This window comes from Anastrepha obliqua, chromosome 4 (assembly GCF_027943255.1).
Source record: "Anastrepha obliqua isolate idAnaObli1 chromosome 4, idAnaObli1_1.0, whole genome shotgun sequence".
Taxonomy (NCBI): Eukaryota; Metazoa; Arthropoda; class Insecta; order Diptera; family Tephritidae; genus Anastrepha; species Anastrepha obliqua.
In genome coordinates, this window is record NC_072895.1 from 56627695 (window position 1) to 56644184 (window position 16490).

The 16490-nt window shown below is 35.6% G+C and overlaps 1 protein-coding gene across 1 annotated transcript; it reads right to left on the reverse strand.

The window, feature by feature from the left end:
- Positions 1–1693: 1693 nt before the first annotated feature.
- On the reverse strand, positions 1694–11729 carry LOC129245851 (protein brown). Its single transcript, XM_054884273.1, has 8 exons — positions 10968–11729; positions 7245–7477; positions 6987–7139; positions 6437–6870; positions 6163–6357; positions 2632–2737; positions 2010–2568; positions 1694–1936 (listed from the first exon to the last, which is right to left on the reverse strand). Exons 1-8 carry the CDS (start codon positions 11098–11100, stop codon positions 1749–1751), a joined length of 2001 nt encoding a protein of 666 aa, XP_054740248.1. The 5' UTR covers positions 11101–11729; the 3' UTR covers positions 1694–1748.
- Positions 11730–16490: the final 4761 nt, after the last annotated feature.

Below are 16490 nucleotides of genomic sequence, written 5' to 3' on the forward strand. Positions count from 1 at the left end.
GTTATGTCGTATACAGTCTTGTCGTATACATGCCACCCGTCAACGAAGGAATTTCGCGTGTGCGGCGTGGCATCAAAATGCTCTCAAATGTTCTCTCATTATTGGCAGAAAATAATTGTTCAGCATGCGCCGAAAAGAGGTACCGTCTACAGAAATTGCTTGCCTCGTCGATTTTCAAAAGCATATCGGCCCATTATTCCACTGCTTCACAATGTACACCAAACCGTTTTGCTATGAAAAAGCTGAAAAAACACATTAGCATATGGAAGTAAAATAAAATGTATGCAACAATTTACGCCTCTTCAGTGGAGTTGTGTATTCCCCTTAAAGGTTAGGTTAGAATAGAGTAAATGGTTGAGTTGGACAAAGAATCAAATTCTCTCCTTGAAATACAATTTAGAAGAAAAAAAATGAGAGGGGAAAAAGGAAAAGGGAACTTTGGATTAGAGGAGGATGACTACCAAACGGTGACTAATTGCAATCGCATTAACCGCTTCACGCTGCTGATGAAATTCACCAGGTGTGTGATATTTAGGCCTATTATATCCGTAGGTGTAGCAAAAAAATAGAGATATCTGAAGCATAGCCCGGCGGGGGCAGAACAACCGAGGAAAAAGTGCTGAAATGATTCCACTTCACCCTCCAGACAGCTTCTGCAAGTCTCACCGCATGGACAATGCCCGGTAAAAATACCCACAAAATTCAACCTCTGCGGCTTTGTTAGCCTTAGAAGCTCCCTCAAGCGCCCACGATCTACCCATGGCCAGAAGGATCTCGCGACTTTACACATTTGGGTACTAATCCAACGCTCGCTGAGTTGACGCGAGACCCATATTTCTAGGACCAGGGGACAGCTTATCAAGGGAACCCCTCTCATTTCGAGATAAAGCCGCCTCGATGGTTCCTTGTCTAGCTAGGACAGCAACTCACCAGTAACCGGGAACCCAAATGAGCCTAAAATCAAAGCATTCGAATGAAAATTAATTTCGAATGCCCCCAGCAACGAGCCCACGGCTCTAATTGCCGTTTGGCTCTCGGAGTAAATTTTTACTTCCCTTACTTCACTTACAGAAATAAGCAACCAATCCAATAAAAATGTTCACAAATTATATATATTTGTGAACTTATATTGTACATATATGCAATTCTTTACAATAGACTAAAAATAAGAGGAAAAACACCTAAAGGTAGTTTTAACGTCACGCTACTGTGTTTTTTAGACGACACAAAGAAGTTACTTGCGAACGTAACGCTTTCAAGGACCAGTTTTGCGCGATGGGTTGTTCGAAAGAATACCGCCAGTTTTCTTCTATCAATTCCTTCAAAACGAGTTCCGCTCTTTCTTCCACAGCTTCAATCGACTCAAATCTTGAATAAGGCTTGACAGACAATGCGGAATAAATAAGTCGGCGAATTATCTTGCTGGAGAGCTCATGAATTTTTTATCGACATTGCATAAAATTTCAATATTCATGAAACGATTCGCCGCTCTATTGCTGGACTTAACAGTTTTCCAGAGATATAAAAAAACAACTCTCAAGCGAATGAATACTATGGCTTTACTGATTTGTTCGCAGAAGCGAGATGTACTACTGCATTCGAAAGAGAAAGCTGAATGCTTAACAGCTGCCGTTCATGCTTACTTATTCTAAAGCGGCGTCAGTGCCGTTGTTTAAGAGCCACACATCGTATGTTCATTAATTTGCAAAAGCAGTTATTGGTTTATGTATTTTTCTAAAAATATTTTCTTAATAATAACCACTTCTTCTAACATACTTTCTTATAAAACAAAAAGCTATTACATTAAAAGCAATTGCCAATAACAGCAAACCCAAACAATCTACCCAGTAAGTGTAATCAGCCGTTTTGAATGAACCTCGCTTTAAGACTTCCAAACCATTTTCCACACACGGATGATCTAGATTTTCAGGGCAGCCTGCAATTGAAAGAAAAAATTAATACACATACAACGCATGTAAATCGAATTAAATCTAGTGAGGCACTCTTACCTATTTCATCCACATTAATCCAAAAATTATACATTAAAGCTTCATTCGAGTAGAAGAACAATGAAAAATACTTAAGAAACGGTATCGAGTCCACATTATAATAAGCGCCTCCAAATATTAGAAACAACAAATCGAATGGCGCTGCACATTCCGTTGCCATAGTGTCGGTCTCAAAGAAACTCGAGAGAAAAAGACCATATCCGGTAGCAGCAATAGCCGAAATAGCCAATACTAGACCCATCGACAAGTAAAGCATAAAACCTCTCTGAAAATATACAGCACCATAAACAACCGAGAAGAAAACATAACTTTTGAAGAAAGCCATCGGTATAAAGGACAACACAACAGCCACATAATAGGCTGATAAACTGTAAGTGCCTTCGCCCACTTCACGTCGCATAATTGGTAATGCACTAGGGAAGACGTACGTCACACCGTAGGAGAAAGTGAATATCATTTCACTGGATAACATAAATATCGAACCACCTAAGTCTTGTACGGACGTCTGTGTGAGGCCGCTTACACCGGAGTACATAACGGCCAAAGTGACTGAGGTAATCTATGAAGAAAAAAATTTATCTGCATACATTTTCTAAAAAGCTGTAAGAGCATTATCAAATACCATGAATAGTCCCAGTGATATGAAGCCGCGTTTAATATTACGGCTATCTTCAGTTATAAAACGTATTAGGAGCAAGTACACTTGGTAGACCCAACGTATCTTTTTGCTGAAAATATGAAAACAATTAATATAGATTAGCAAGAAATCATTAAATGAAAATAATGGTGTATTAAAAATTAAGGCTTAGGCAGTAGCTGCCATAGTTCACTTGCATTTTCCAAAGGAAAAAGTTAAGTAAAAGACGTTTTTTAAAAGTTTCATAAAAATTATGTCATACTGGATTACTCTGAAACGTGAGACATAACGTTTACCAGAAACACTACTTCGTAATAGTACACAAAGTGTAAAGCAAAGAAAGGAAATAAAGATATCTTCTACCTCAAACTTTTACCTTGTCTACTTTAGTATCCATTTCAAAAAGATACATAATTATTTTTATAATCTATAATACCATTTGTCTAGAAAAAAGGAGAGATGTGGAAGATTCTATTGCGGAAACTAAGAAACCCCAGATTATGAGTCCAGTTCTGCATGGACGACAATTAGTATTAGATGAGTATGGGTCATATGCCATAGAATTAGTGACTATCAGATCACGAAGACCAACTTTGACCGCAACTTCGGCGCTTACTCCCCCGGCAGAAGTGACTGCAAATTTGATGTCGTAGTTAGCAGTTTACCGCAAAATTTCCATCTTCACAAACGGATCAAAAATTTACACTGGAATAGGATCGGGCATTTTCCCCCATTGTGGGAAGATCACTGTCTGCCATACTACAGCGGCGTTCCAAGCAGCACATACTGAGAACCGGATATTGCAATGAAATTCTACCCACCATTTTCTATAAGATGATCAATTCGTGTTGTATACCAATGATTTTGATACCCATGGCACCCTCGTCACGTTTGACAGATACTCGTATAATTTTAAAGTAGTTGTAGTAGTAAAGTCCTATTATATGATGAGGCGTCCCTTGGAGTATTGGACAGAAAAAAATTTTCGAAATATTATTTAAGATGCTAGCGACGGCGAATATCGCAGATCATGGAATAATGGGCTGTATGAGCTTTATAGTGACTTGGACATTTTGCGATGAATTAAGATTCAGCACTATCGCTGCCTTGGTCATGTCATACGAATGGATAAATAAATCTGCAGCTCCAAAAATATTAGATGCGATACTGCCTGGTGCTAATAGGCCTCCGCTAACTGGTGGACCTCCTTTCGCCCTCTTTTGCTTTGGAAAAATCGGACGAACAAGGACTTCGCGTCACTTGGTTAGCACGAGAAAAAAACGACTCGCGCTACCGAGTTGTAGCCATGCTCCAACCCATTCGGCTATGGCGGCCACTGATTAAAATAAATTTTGGAAATACAAACAAAAATGGAGAAAATGTGTTATCAAAATATTTATACAGCGCAAGCTCGATAACGTGAACTAATTCGAACCAAGGCAGTTCACGTTAACGTTTTGGAATGCCCAAAAAGACTAAGTAAATATATTTTTCCACATTTAAATTCTCATTTTATTCTTGTTTTCGTTACATATTAATTGAAAATTAAGTCATACGATGGTTTTAACCGTCTTAGCACACTCATATCATTTTGATCGACGTCTTCATGACCAGCCCATATTAACGCCTTGTTGAAAATTCCAACTGCTTCAGTCGGCTTAATTTTCTCCAGTTGCTCTGATACGCTGTCATCATCGGATTCGTCCTCTTGTTGATGATCGTCATCTGCATTGCCCTCCGCGATATCTTTGTTCCATTCATGAATGGCTGGTAACGTGAATTCAATCTGAAATTTTTAATCAAAAAAAGTTTTTTCAATAACCCACATACATATCTTTGAGCATATCTACGACTACGAACGAACCTCAGGATTTAAACTACTAAGGAGATCGACGGTGTTGCTCATCAAGGTGCGAAGTTCAGCTTCCAATTTTCCTTTTAAAACCGCTAACGGAGCATTATCTTCGGGATCATCATTGTTTACCGCAAAATTTAAAATACTGCTCCAGCACTTAGCTAATGTTGCTTCAACGGCCCGAGCAAATCAGACTTTGTCGCTGCTATTGAAGCTAGAAGGCTGTTTCTGTAATGCAACTTAGTGACTTTTATTGCATTCTGATCCATCGGTTGAATGAGGGGAGTAACGTTTGGTGGCATAAAGATTGCCGAAATTGGCCCATTCTCCGTTGTCAGTTCCACTTCATTTAGGTGAGCAGGAGCGTTGTCGATTAATAGGAGAGCTTTAATTGGTAGGGCTTTCTCCTTTAAAAACGATGTAACCTTAAAAAACAACCAGTTAACCTTAAAAATCGGACGAAACTTAAAAAGAATATTCACCTGGGGAACAAATGACTCAAGAAACCATTGCTTGAAAATGGCCGACGTCATCCAGGCAGATTTTGAGCTCTTACAGTCGGTGGTACACTGAACCTTTTTAAAGCAGCATGGATTCTTCGCCTTTCCAATTAACAAAAGCTTAAGCTTTTGGGATCCAGTGGCGTTTGAACAGCATAAAAACGTGATTCGCTGCTTCTCGGACTTTTCCCCTGGGGCTCTCTTCTCCAAACTTGACGCGTACTTTTTCTCTCGCAAAAGTCTCCAGAATAATCCCGACTCATCAGCATTATATAACTGATCGTTGCACAACTCCAATTGGGCCATTTTAGCTTTAAGTTTTTCTTTAAACGGATCCACTAGCTGAGGTTGCGAAGACAGTTTTTCGCCTGATACTTTAAGAAGACGAATACTGTACCTCTTCTTGAATCCTTGGAGGTATCCGTCACTAGCGAAGAAGTTTGCTTCATTTTCCTTAAATTTTTCATGAAGTGTTTTTCCCTTTCCTTCAACATTAGAGCACTTACTGGCCAGTTTTTATCTCACATTCGGATAAACCATCGATAAAGAGCTCTCTCCATTTTGAGCAACTCTAAAGAACGCAGTGTTTTTCTATTTCCATTTCCACAATGCGTGTTGTTTACGCATTTTAAAATCACTTGCTTTTTCGCTTTAATGTTACAAATTGTTGATTTAGCAACATTATATTTCTTTGCTAAAATCGTCACAGATGAGCCTTGTTTTATTATAAAAAGCCGAGAATTTTAGGCTTTTGTTTTAATGTCAAGCACACGGGTTTTTTAGAACTCATTTTCACCGGAAAACATAAGACGAAACACTCTTTTCAAAACCAAAACCGCGACTGAAATATTTTACTCCTTACATGAAATTACGAATAAAATGCCTATTTTATAATTAGGGGATTCCCCAATTTAAAATAATTGTAACGTTTATTGTTCATATTATAGAGCTTTTTGGGCTTGTGCACATTGACTACTCTAATGCACAAAAATGTCTGTTCACGTTTTGGGGTGTTCACGCTTTAGAGCGTTCACGTCATCGAGCGTGCGCTGTAAACCGTTGACACAGGCATGTAAATCTTTCTTATAAAGTAATGTCGCATATATAAATTTTTTTATTTACCTACGTACATATGTTAGAAATACAAGTTTTCACACTTACAATTTTTTGATGTTATATAAAAAGTCGCCACTGTAGGAGCGCGGCAACAGCCAACTGCCCGAATATCGGCCCCATATTTCATTATCATATTTCGCTTTGATCAATTCGCCATCCTTGCCTTGCGTATGGCTATCGGATATTGTTTTTAAATAGAAATCGGCTGGATTACAATTTTGCGGTAACACGTAACCTAAACTGAAACACGAAAAGCATGTTTTGAATGATAACATTGAAAAGATCAGCTTCCAACCCACACCAACTCAATCACACTCACTTAGTAAAAAACTGAAAAGCACGCTCTGTGCTACCCTGAAAAATAATACGCCCCGCATCCATTAATATAATGTGGGTAAACAGTTCAAAAAGATCCGAGCTGGGCTGGTGTATGGAACAGATGATAGCCTTCTTATGGCGTCCATTAGGGCTATTATTCAGTACACTTAGTGTAGGTATTTCCTTAATAGATTCTAAAATATTCTCATTGGATTGTAGCTCTTCCATTTCAATCGAATTTTGGCTTGTACTTTCCTCACTGCTGATAGGCGGTGTGGAAAACGAATCTTCCCCATATACAGATGTGAGTGAATGCTTGGAAACACGATGACGCGTGCATAAATGGCGTAAAGTTTTTATCACTGTATACGCACTGTAGCTGTCCAAGCCCGTGGTGGGTTCATCGCAGAATATGAATGGTGGGTCGGTGATGAGCTATAAGTATGTAAATATAAAATAAGTTGCGTTAACTAAATTCTGTCTTAAGATACTAAGCATGTTGATAAGATAATAACACAATAGCAGGTACGAGTAAGTGGGTGTATGTGTACCTCTTCAGCCAGACTTAATCGCTTGCGTTCACCGCCTGATAGGGATTGTATACGTGTATGTGCTGCATCTCGTAATCCACAAGCGAGTAGTAGGTCATTGACACGCTGACGTTTCTGTGCTTTTGTTGTTTTACGATGCATTTTAAAGTGCGACTGTGGGAGTGCAAAATGTAAATGTGTTAAAAAATAGAAGAACCGAAACAAAACCACACAGCGGCAACAAGTATGTAATACGAATGTACTCGTATTTGTACTCACCATGAAATATAAATGTTCGTAGGCGGTAAAGGTTTTTACATTGATTTCGAATTGTGGCAAAAAACTCGAGATGCGCGTCATTTCATCTCGTCCCATGGCCACGCCGTTCAATACGACTTCGCCGGTTAAATTGCCGCGTAAACGTTGCGATATGGCAGCGAGTAGTGTGGTCTTGCCGGCGCCGCTGCAACCCAATATGGCAACCAAATCGCCAGTTTTCATGTGACCACTAACTGCATAGAAAAATAGAAGCATTGAAATAGTAAATTATATTAAATATAAATATGAGTAATTTTTTTAATACTATAAGTAAATGTCACCGCAATATATGGTACATCAGTTCATGGTTCTGAACGTAACTTGCACTTGAACTTTTTTAACCCAATGCACGTATGCACTGGTGACTAAATGATGAACTAAGTTTGAAAAACATGTATACGGCGATATTAGCGCAAACTTCGACAATGTCTCTTAAATTTTCTATTTTAGTAATATACATTTCAGTTTATGGAAGGTAAGCGTGATCATAGATCAATTTATTATTCTGAAACAAACCACTTGGAATCGATAACAAAAGGGACCAACCACGAAGAAATAGTAAAATTTATTTATTCATTCATTTAAGTATATGAACTGCAAATCTGGCATACTATTTAACACATACGTAGGTACACTTACGCTTAGAGTTAAAATAAAATACAATAATAAAAATATTTTGTTTAGGAAGTTTACAAAAGCTTGTTTAGGTAAAGTAAAGCCTATAGTTACATTAAAGGCTTTTACTATATATTGAAGTCTTGCATATCTCTTGATAAGGAATAGTTCACAAAATGTCAGATTTTCAGAATTTCCCCTATACTTACCCTAATCACTATTAATTCGTACCCCTACAATTCCTTCTCATCTACACCCCGTAGCAAATTTATAATCCCACTATTTTTTTATAAAAATATACTTCATACTACAACAAAAACCGCATAACGGAAAGTTCCAAACTTTGTACAACATTTTTCAAAATGTCAGCAATACTTTTAAATTTTTAACCAGACATAGAATTCTCCCGAGTATGCACTTTTAGAGCCCATTGAATTTTAATGCACCAAAGCGCAAGTTTCAAGTAAATACAAAAAAATCTTGATTTTTGGCAAATCCAGAGATTCCACCGACCCATTAAGTAAGCCGGACAGTGACTTTTTCTGGATTATCATTACATCCAATTTCCAAACAATGTTTTTTGTTTTAATTTGAACAATTTAGCAAACGTTCACGCATCGTTCATAATATTATATTTAAAAATATTTTAAAACGCAAAAAATATGATATTTGGCAAAAAATGTGTTCTATGTTTATGTGCAATCACATAAGAAATGAAAATTGTGGAAATAAGGTATGTATAAACTCTATTTATAAAAAAAGAAGGAATGGTACATTTCTGAGGCTAATAAACCGATAATACTTCAATCTTATATACATAAAGTGTGTATAGCGGCCATGTTGGTAAAGCTACAACTTTAAATCTTGGGTGGAATACCAATTTAACCTTAATGTTTAACCATTGAATACTACAAGATAATTTTTACTCGACTATTTTTGCTGGAAAACTACGAGTACAGACCTACTGTTGATCATGGTTTTGCCGAACACCGTGCAATTGTTGTAACACCGAATACGAAGAGAGGGGGAAAGTTCGGCAACTCTTACAGCGAACAAAATTCGTAAGGCCAAAGAGATGTTAAATGTGATGTTGCCACACCCAGAAATTACTGAAGATCGCATCATAAACCAAAAAATACCAAAGTAAATATCGTGTAGGCAGAAAGTTATAGGCTTAAAGAAATTTTATTCGGGATTACCAGAAATTATTAAAGTGGGTATTGCAAAATATTTCTCTGCATTGTTGTTAAAAAAAACATAGACGACTCTATCAAAACAGCCTTTGTGATAAAAGCATAGGCAATATTTAATCTAATGTGGATTCACAAACAATTTTGCAATATAAATGACAACAGCCTGAAGTAGAGCACTAACGGAATATTTAATAAATCTTTTGCATGCGCGAAAGTGTCTATGGAACACTAAAAACATACCGCGACCGAGGGAAAAGAAATTCGGTCATTGATGCAATGTTTAAAGCGTTGGAAATTGCAAACGCTTTTATAGCAAATAAGAGCATTCGGCAAAAGATCCATGGAGTTCGCTCACAGTTCCGTAAGGAAGTGAAAACAACCGAGGCAAGTAAAAACAGCGATTATGGAGTAGCAGACGTGAAAAAGGTCACAATGTGGTGCTATGAGCTTTTCAAATTTCTACATCCAAACTTAGAGAGAAGGGAGGCGTGGATAATTTTCATGATGAAAACAGGCCACAAATTAAGCTGTTGGCATACATTTTTTCAGCACACAAATGTCTATATCCGTTTTCCCACCAATAAACTATTTTGTGCGTTAAAAATCTTTAACTCTCGAAATGGTTGGTTCGTTAGCAAAATATGACCACGCGCATATTCTTTTTCGGTACGGTATCGAAGATGACACCATACAACGCACACAACTTTCGACGAAATTATGTAGTGTTGTGTTTTTGTGCAAGTTTTTCATTTGAAATTACAAAATTCCGACGTGGCAACAAAAATCTGTAAGTAAATGAACCTTTTATTGTTATTTTCAATGCTAATCGAGTTGTATTCTTTGTTATTTAAGGGGACAAATACCTGTAAAATTTCGAAAAAAAAAAATTTTTTTTTTCATAAAATGTTAATATAATCCTTTAAGAATATGTCAAAAAAATTTTAGAAGGTAATTTTAAGTATTTCTTATATTATAGATCGTCAACCGTGACGACTCTACTCTTTGCGTTCGAGCACTAGGAGAGGAATTTTCATGTATTCAAACCTTAGACGCGTTTTTCTCAAAACTATATTTTTCCAATTGGCGTATACGATAACTCGAAAGGTTATTGACCAATCTCCCTGAAATTTTGCACACATCTTTTTTATAATATCACTATGTGTATTTACAATTTTTTGAGCATTTTTAGAAAAAATAATTTTTTCGAAGCAAAAATAGTTGGAAAATTCGCCCCAAAATTCATTTTTTAAGCATTTCTTTTCATTTATTGTTAATAAAAAAAGAAATTATGACATTAATAAACAACAAAATTTTTGGTTTTTTGTATTCAAGTCACTGAATTTTATAATATTTTAATGTATAAATAAACTGTATGTCAATTTTGAAAAAAATATATTAACTTCTTCATTTTAAATAATTTTAATGAAAATCAGTGAAAATATGGCCGTTTACAGGTATCTGTCCCCTTAAAAAGGACTAGCTGACAAAATCGCCATCATTAACACTATCTCATACCGATGGGTCGTTTATGTCCGGCCAATTCGTTGAGAAATCATGAATTTTTTATGAAACTACTGCACGGTGTATGTTTCATACCAATTGTATATGATAAAATACTATTAAAATAAAAAAAAATTGAAAAAATCTCTTTGGATATGCTTAGTTAAAGCTAAGAAAATACCTTATGATTTTTGTCTAATTCTCTGTTGGTGGTATATAGTAGAAATAAGAAAGAAATAGTAAAATAAGAAAGTGCGTTAGATGCAAGCTGCAGCGATCTCATACATGATTCGAAAAAAAACAAAATACTCGTAAATGAAAAATTCGAAAATGTGAAGTAATGTCTCGTCCCTCTACCCATGTTACCCATACGCACCGTCTTTTAGGATGTGCAGCTCCTTAACCTTCCGACATTCCTGCCAAAATGTATAATTATTTTGCTCGCTCGATGGCACATGATAATTGATGTTCTTCCACTCCAAACACAAACTAGTAGGAATCTCGTACATTTCGGAAAACCAATGCTGCTATCGGGATATGACTTATTGTCTATGTTTTCAATGACACAAAAGATTGAACAAACGAGTCCAACTAAATAATAGAGTTTATCCTCCTTTCGGTCAACACTTTATGAGTATTTGTGCTATTTGCATTTGCATAAAATTTCATTTACATACATACCATACATGTATGTATGCATATATTAGACAAATAATATTCACTTCGTAATCCGTTGCACTTTCTTATCGTTTAACTCTGCACAGCACACACAAGCACGCTACTCGCATCTGAACTCACACCTGCAGCATCGCTAGCATCAATGCTCGATTTTTATACCGTTTTTATGATAAAAATTAGTGTATTTGTCTCTTTTAAATATTATTTAACATATATTATGTATGTATATTTAGGTAAATATTTACATTATTTAACAAAGAAATGAAGTATTAAAATTGTGATATGTTATATTAGCTCGCGGGGCTTAAGTTGCTTTTAAGATATTCTTTCATTACAGTGAGCATCAAGCACTGATATCTTTCCAGTGCATTCAAATATTGTATTGTGTGTACTTAAGTATTATATTGAAAATTTAAATTATTGTGCGAGCGAGAACTGAATTGTGACTTTTTGTCGCGAATGTCAGCCAACAACTGATTTGGAAATTTGAATGTGCCTGCCTGAAGAGCACAGAAATGTAGAGTATAAATTAAGTGCCAACAGATTATCGGGCTATAGCAACAGTTAACTCAGACTAATCCACAAGTTAGTGATGTACGCCTAATTTTTCAATGCAAGTTTAACTGTGGTGAATTTTTATACTAAGTTTAACTAGAAAACATATAATATTTAAACTAGCACTGAGAAACTGGTCCTTAGTAACGCCACTTACATAAACACTTACATATTACTATTATGTATATTGAAACTTTAAAAGCAAAGGAAATTTATAAACGAATATTAAAGTGTACAAGTATATTTTCGCCATCAATTAGTACAGTAGAAAGATGGGTTGCTGGATTTAGACGTGGCGTACAAGCCTTAAAGACGATCCACGTCAAGGAAGCCCAAACAAATACACAGCTACAATACCAGAAATCGTAGAAAAATTACATGTCATCGTATTGGAAAATCGTTGAGTGACTGAAAGGGATTTAGTAGAAGCCCTACGCATCTCATTGGGCAGTGTAAGCAATATTTTGACTGAAGTATTGGGTTTCAGAAAGCTTTGTGCACCATTCGAATGCGAATACGAATTACGTTTTTCATCAAACGATGAGGTCATAACAGCTGTGGAAGCATATTTTGCAGCCCTTCCATATTCTCAGATCCGGGGTGGAATTCATAAATTGGAATCTCATTGGAACAGGTGTATTGACTTTCAGGAAGACTATACAGAATAATAAAGTGTATTTCAAACCATTCTTATCGAACCGAAAAACTTATTGACCAACGTAGTATTTAATTATTTATTTTATTTTATATAAGACGTTGAAACATTATGATACCTTATAATGAACACTTAAGCACCCAAAATTGTAATATATAAGTCTCTTTCGTGTTGTCCTGTTTGGTTTTTGTCAGTTGCAGTCGTTTTTGACCCAGTTTTCCTATGCGCTATAGGCTTGGACTGCGCAGCATTACAACTTGAATGTTTCTTAATGCAAAATGAGCATACGATTTTGTTACGTGGCTAGGTGAAGGAGATATTTGAAATATCACTTAAAAAATCAATTAAAAAATGGCACTAATACAAATAATGTTTTATCTGTAGGGTGCCCAATGGCCGACAGATCGATCTAAATCTCTGAGTATTTCCAGAACCTACATTGCTGTATAAAATAAATGATGGAAAGAATAATGAGATGGCACCTATCGTGGTACCGTTACTTTGTTCTCAGCGAGTTTTGCAATGAGTTACGTCGTTTTAGCACCAGTATGGCGAGATTACCATTTTCGTAACTTGATTTAGCATATTTGTTTTTTTTGTTATTTCGTCTCGGATGACATTTTTCTAGACTGTTCCAATTAAAAGTAATGTTTATAATTTTGTAAAATATAATTTTTTTTTAAATTAGTTCAATAATTCACTCAGTTTTATTTAGCTTTACTTTTTTTAACATCAGGTCGCATTGCCCGCGATTGCAGTTGTTGTTGGTGTTCTTCTGCTTTCAGCAGTCAAATCTCTCTCTCGCTACCGCAGTGTTGCCCAGCTTTGGATATAAAGACGCACTAAAATGCCCATTTAAAGAAAGTAAAACACCAAATTTTTATTGAATTACTTAAAGAACTTTGTATGCGTGACAAATTGTCTATAAAATGAGCGTTTTTTTTTAATAAATGTGTTATGCTTATGAACAATTTAATTTATGATTTTTGTTAAGCGAGACTATTTTGTTAAGGGAACGACTTATTTGCTAAATTTGAGGTTATGTATTGTAACTAGATAAGGTACTCTTTTTGTAAAAATGTCGTTATGGTTTTTTTAGTATTTTCTGGTATTTTTTTGCTTATTTTTACTATGAATACACCTCTTAATGCCTTATGCCCCACTAAGGATTGATGACCGGAAGAAACGATTACACCTCTATGGTTTTAATTAATTACAATCAACCTTTTTTAACATTCTTTTGTTTAATAATAAAGTTTTTTTTTTAACTTATAGTTTCGGTAGCTTTAAAACAAACACCAACTTAAAAATTTGCAAATGGTTGGCAACACTGCACAACTTGGCAAAAGTGACGTCACGCACTCTCTGATGGGCGCAATCTTGTTTCTATCACTTTGGTATAAAATATACCTTCGCTAGATCTACCGCTATCGAGTCTCGACATTCAGCTATTGATAGCTCAGGCACTTTTATAGGAAGTTTATGGTCTTCTTTCTGAGATGACACGTCAAAGGGCTCATACGCGTTCACTGTTATTACTATTATATATTATTGTAATATTTTGTGCTTATAACGTGCACGATTATTTCGTTACATTATTCCCATCTCTTTATATATGGCTCCTAAATGTATGCTTTAATATTTAAACTGAATCAAAGAAAAGTGCTAAGACTAATACGAAGATGGACTTGAAGTTGACTTTGCAGTTGAAGAATAAAACAATGGCAAAGATTTAAATAAAAATAAAGATAAGCATACAGATGAAGGTAAATTTAAATACTTAATATAAAGGCAAAGGTGAAAGTGGATATGCAGATAAGGAAAATAAAGGCAGGGTAAAGATAAGAATAAAGATAAAATTGAAGGAGGGAAGAGATAGAGAGAGAGGGATAGAGATATGGAGAGATAGAGAGGATAGAGATAAGGATAAGATAAAGACAAACTAAAAGACAACTAAAACTGAACTTAAAAACCTTTTATTCGTGTTTCATAAAACTTTATGAAAGTGAAAGGAATATATAATAAAATATATATTTTTTTTTTTGTATAAGACTAACCAAAACACTATAACTAGTAAAAACACACAAGACACAGTTAGTTCATTGTGCTAAAGGGCTTCAAATTATAAGAATGGCATTTTAATCATTGCATAGAGTTAGAGAGAAACTAATACAAAAAATTGTACTCGTAACTTAATTTGCTTGCGCTTTCTCCGGTAATTTAACTATCACACTTAGCTGTATGGGTGTGCTCGTGGCTTATTCGGTAGAATACGAATCCGAAGCCCACTGTGGGTATAAAATATCAAATGATAGAGGAGGATTTTTTCTAATGGCAATTGCTCCTCAGGAATAAATGGCAAACCTCCAAGCTTATTTTTGACATCAAAAAGCGTCTTCTCTAAAACCATCTGCCGTTCGGTTGTGGTATGTATAAAACTGTAGGTCCCTCCATTTGATAAAGAGACCACAAACTGGTGGATGCAGGCGCCAATTATACAGTCACAAATAAAACTTAACGTACCCCTCACAAATAATGCATTCAGAGGATAATTGGTTTTATTTAAAGCAAGCTGAAATATTAAAGAACGCAAATATTAATTCCGATGATAAAATTTAAATATTTAATTTTGATTGAATTGAAATTACATAAAAAAAAAATTAATTCACAGCACAGAAAAGTATACGTACTCTATAAAACAAATTACTTAAATTTAATTATTGGGTATGAGAATACGTTTCCGCCCTTTCTTAGCCAAAGTTACGAATTTATTAAACAATTAAATAATACTCGATTCAAACGCACAACGTAACCTTTGAAGCATGAATATTTTTTCGCTGTCGATTCACCTGGTTTACCTGGGGGGCTCCAACGTTTTCGACGCTTAGGGTTATCATAACAGTGTTCATCGCCAATGACGATGCGATACAGAAAACTTTTTCTTTTCTGCCGTTCAAGAAGCATCTCACACGTCACCAAACGTCTCTCTATATCCCTCTCCCTCAATTGATGTGGCACCCAGTTTCCTGCTTTCTGGACCATTCCCATCGCGTGCAAACATTTACAGACGGTTGATCTGTCAACATCCAACTCTTTAGACATATCGTCAAGGGTTCGACATTAGACCGGAGTGAAATGCGTAAATTTTTTCAAATCATATCGTAATAGCAGGGAAAAGTTGCTACATATTAATACAAATTCAGGAAAAAAAAGAAATTTCAAATCGGTTAATATCTTCCGTTCGCGCATTGCATTTAAAATTTACAAATTTTATAATAAATTGAACAAATATTCGAAAAATTGTAAGAGGTGGAAATGATGTTAGATAAAGTTCATTTTTTGTAGACTATTACAACATCAGGTATAGTTTGAAAAGAAAAACGTCTACCGCTCTATCAAAGCCCCTACAGCCCCTGAAAAGAAGTGGAAAATGTCATTTTTTGTATAAATTTACGTAATTGCGGGTGGTTAGTTTCTCTATTTTAATTTTTGTATAAGTCTTCTTGAGTATATAAGTAGAATAAATTATTCCCCTCTTAGCGCGCCCACTGACCACACTATCTTAAAGAAGTTTTGTACAGCTCATCACTTCTCTCGTTCCCATACACTTTTGAGGACGCTTGAGTTACTAGTTTTACGCAACGCTCCACAGCTTGCGTATGGCATGGAATATTTGTTAAATCTATGGTTAATTTAGGTTTTTCTTTATCAGAAATTAATTGCAAGATATCTTCAGAAGAAAGGCTGTCTAAAATTCGAGGGCAGGTAAGTTTCATTTCAGACCAATTAATTAACTCAAAATATTCATTTGCTCCAAAGTTCAGTTTAGGAACCAAAAAGTTTCTAATATTTTTGTCTTTTGAAGGGATTTCTTTTATTTTCAGAACTCGCCTCAATCCAAGATCGCGGACATGCTCTCTGTCATCTACCACCATCGAGAGAAGAATGTTTTCTGGATGGGCAAAAAAGGAATTTGTTTGAATAACCTTATGAACTACTGCCTGGACTTCT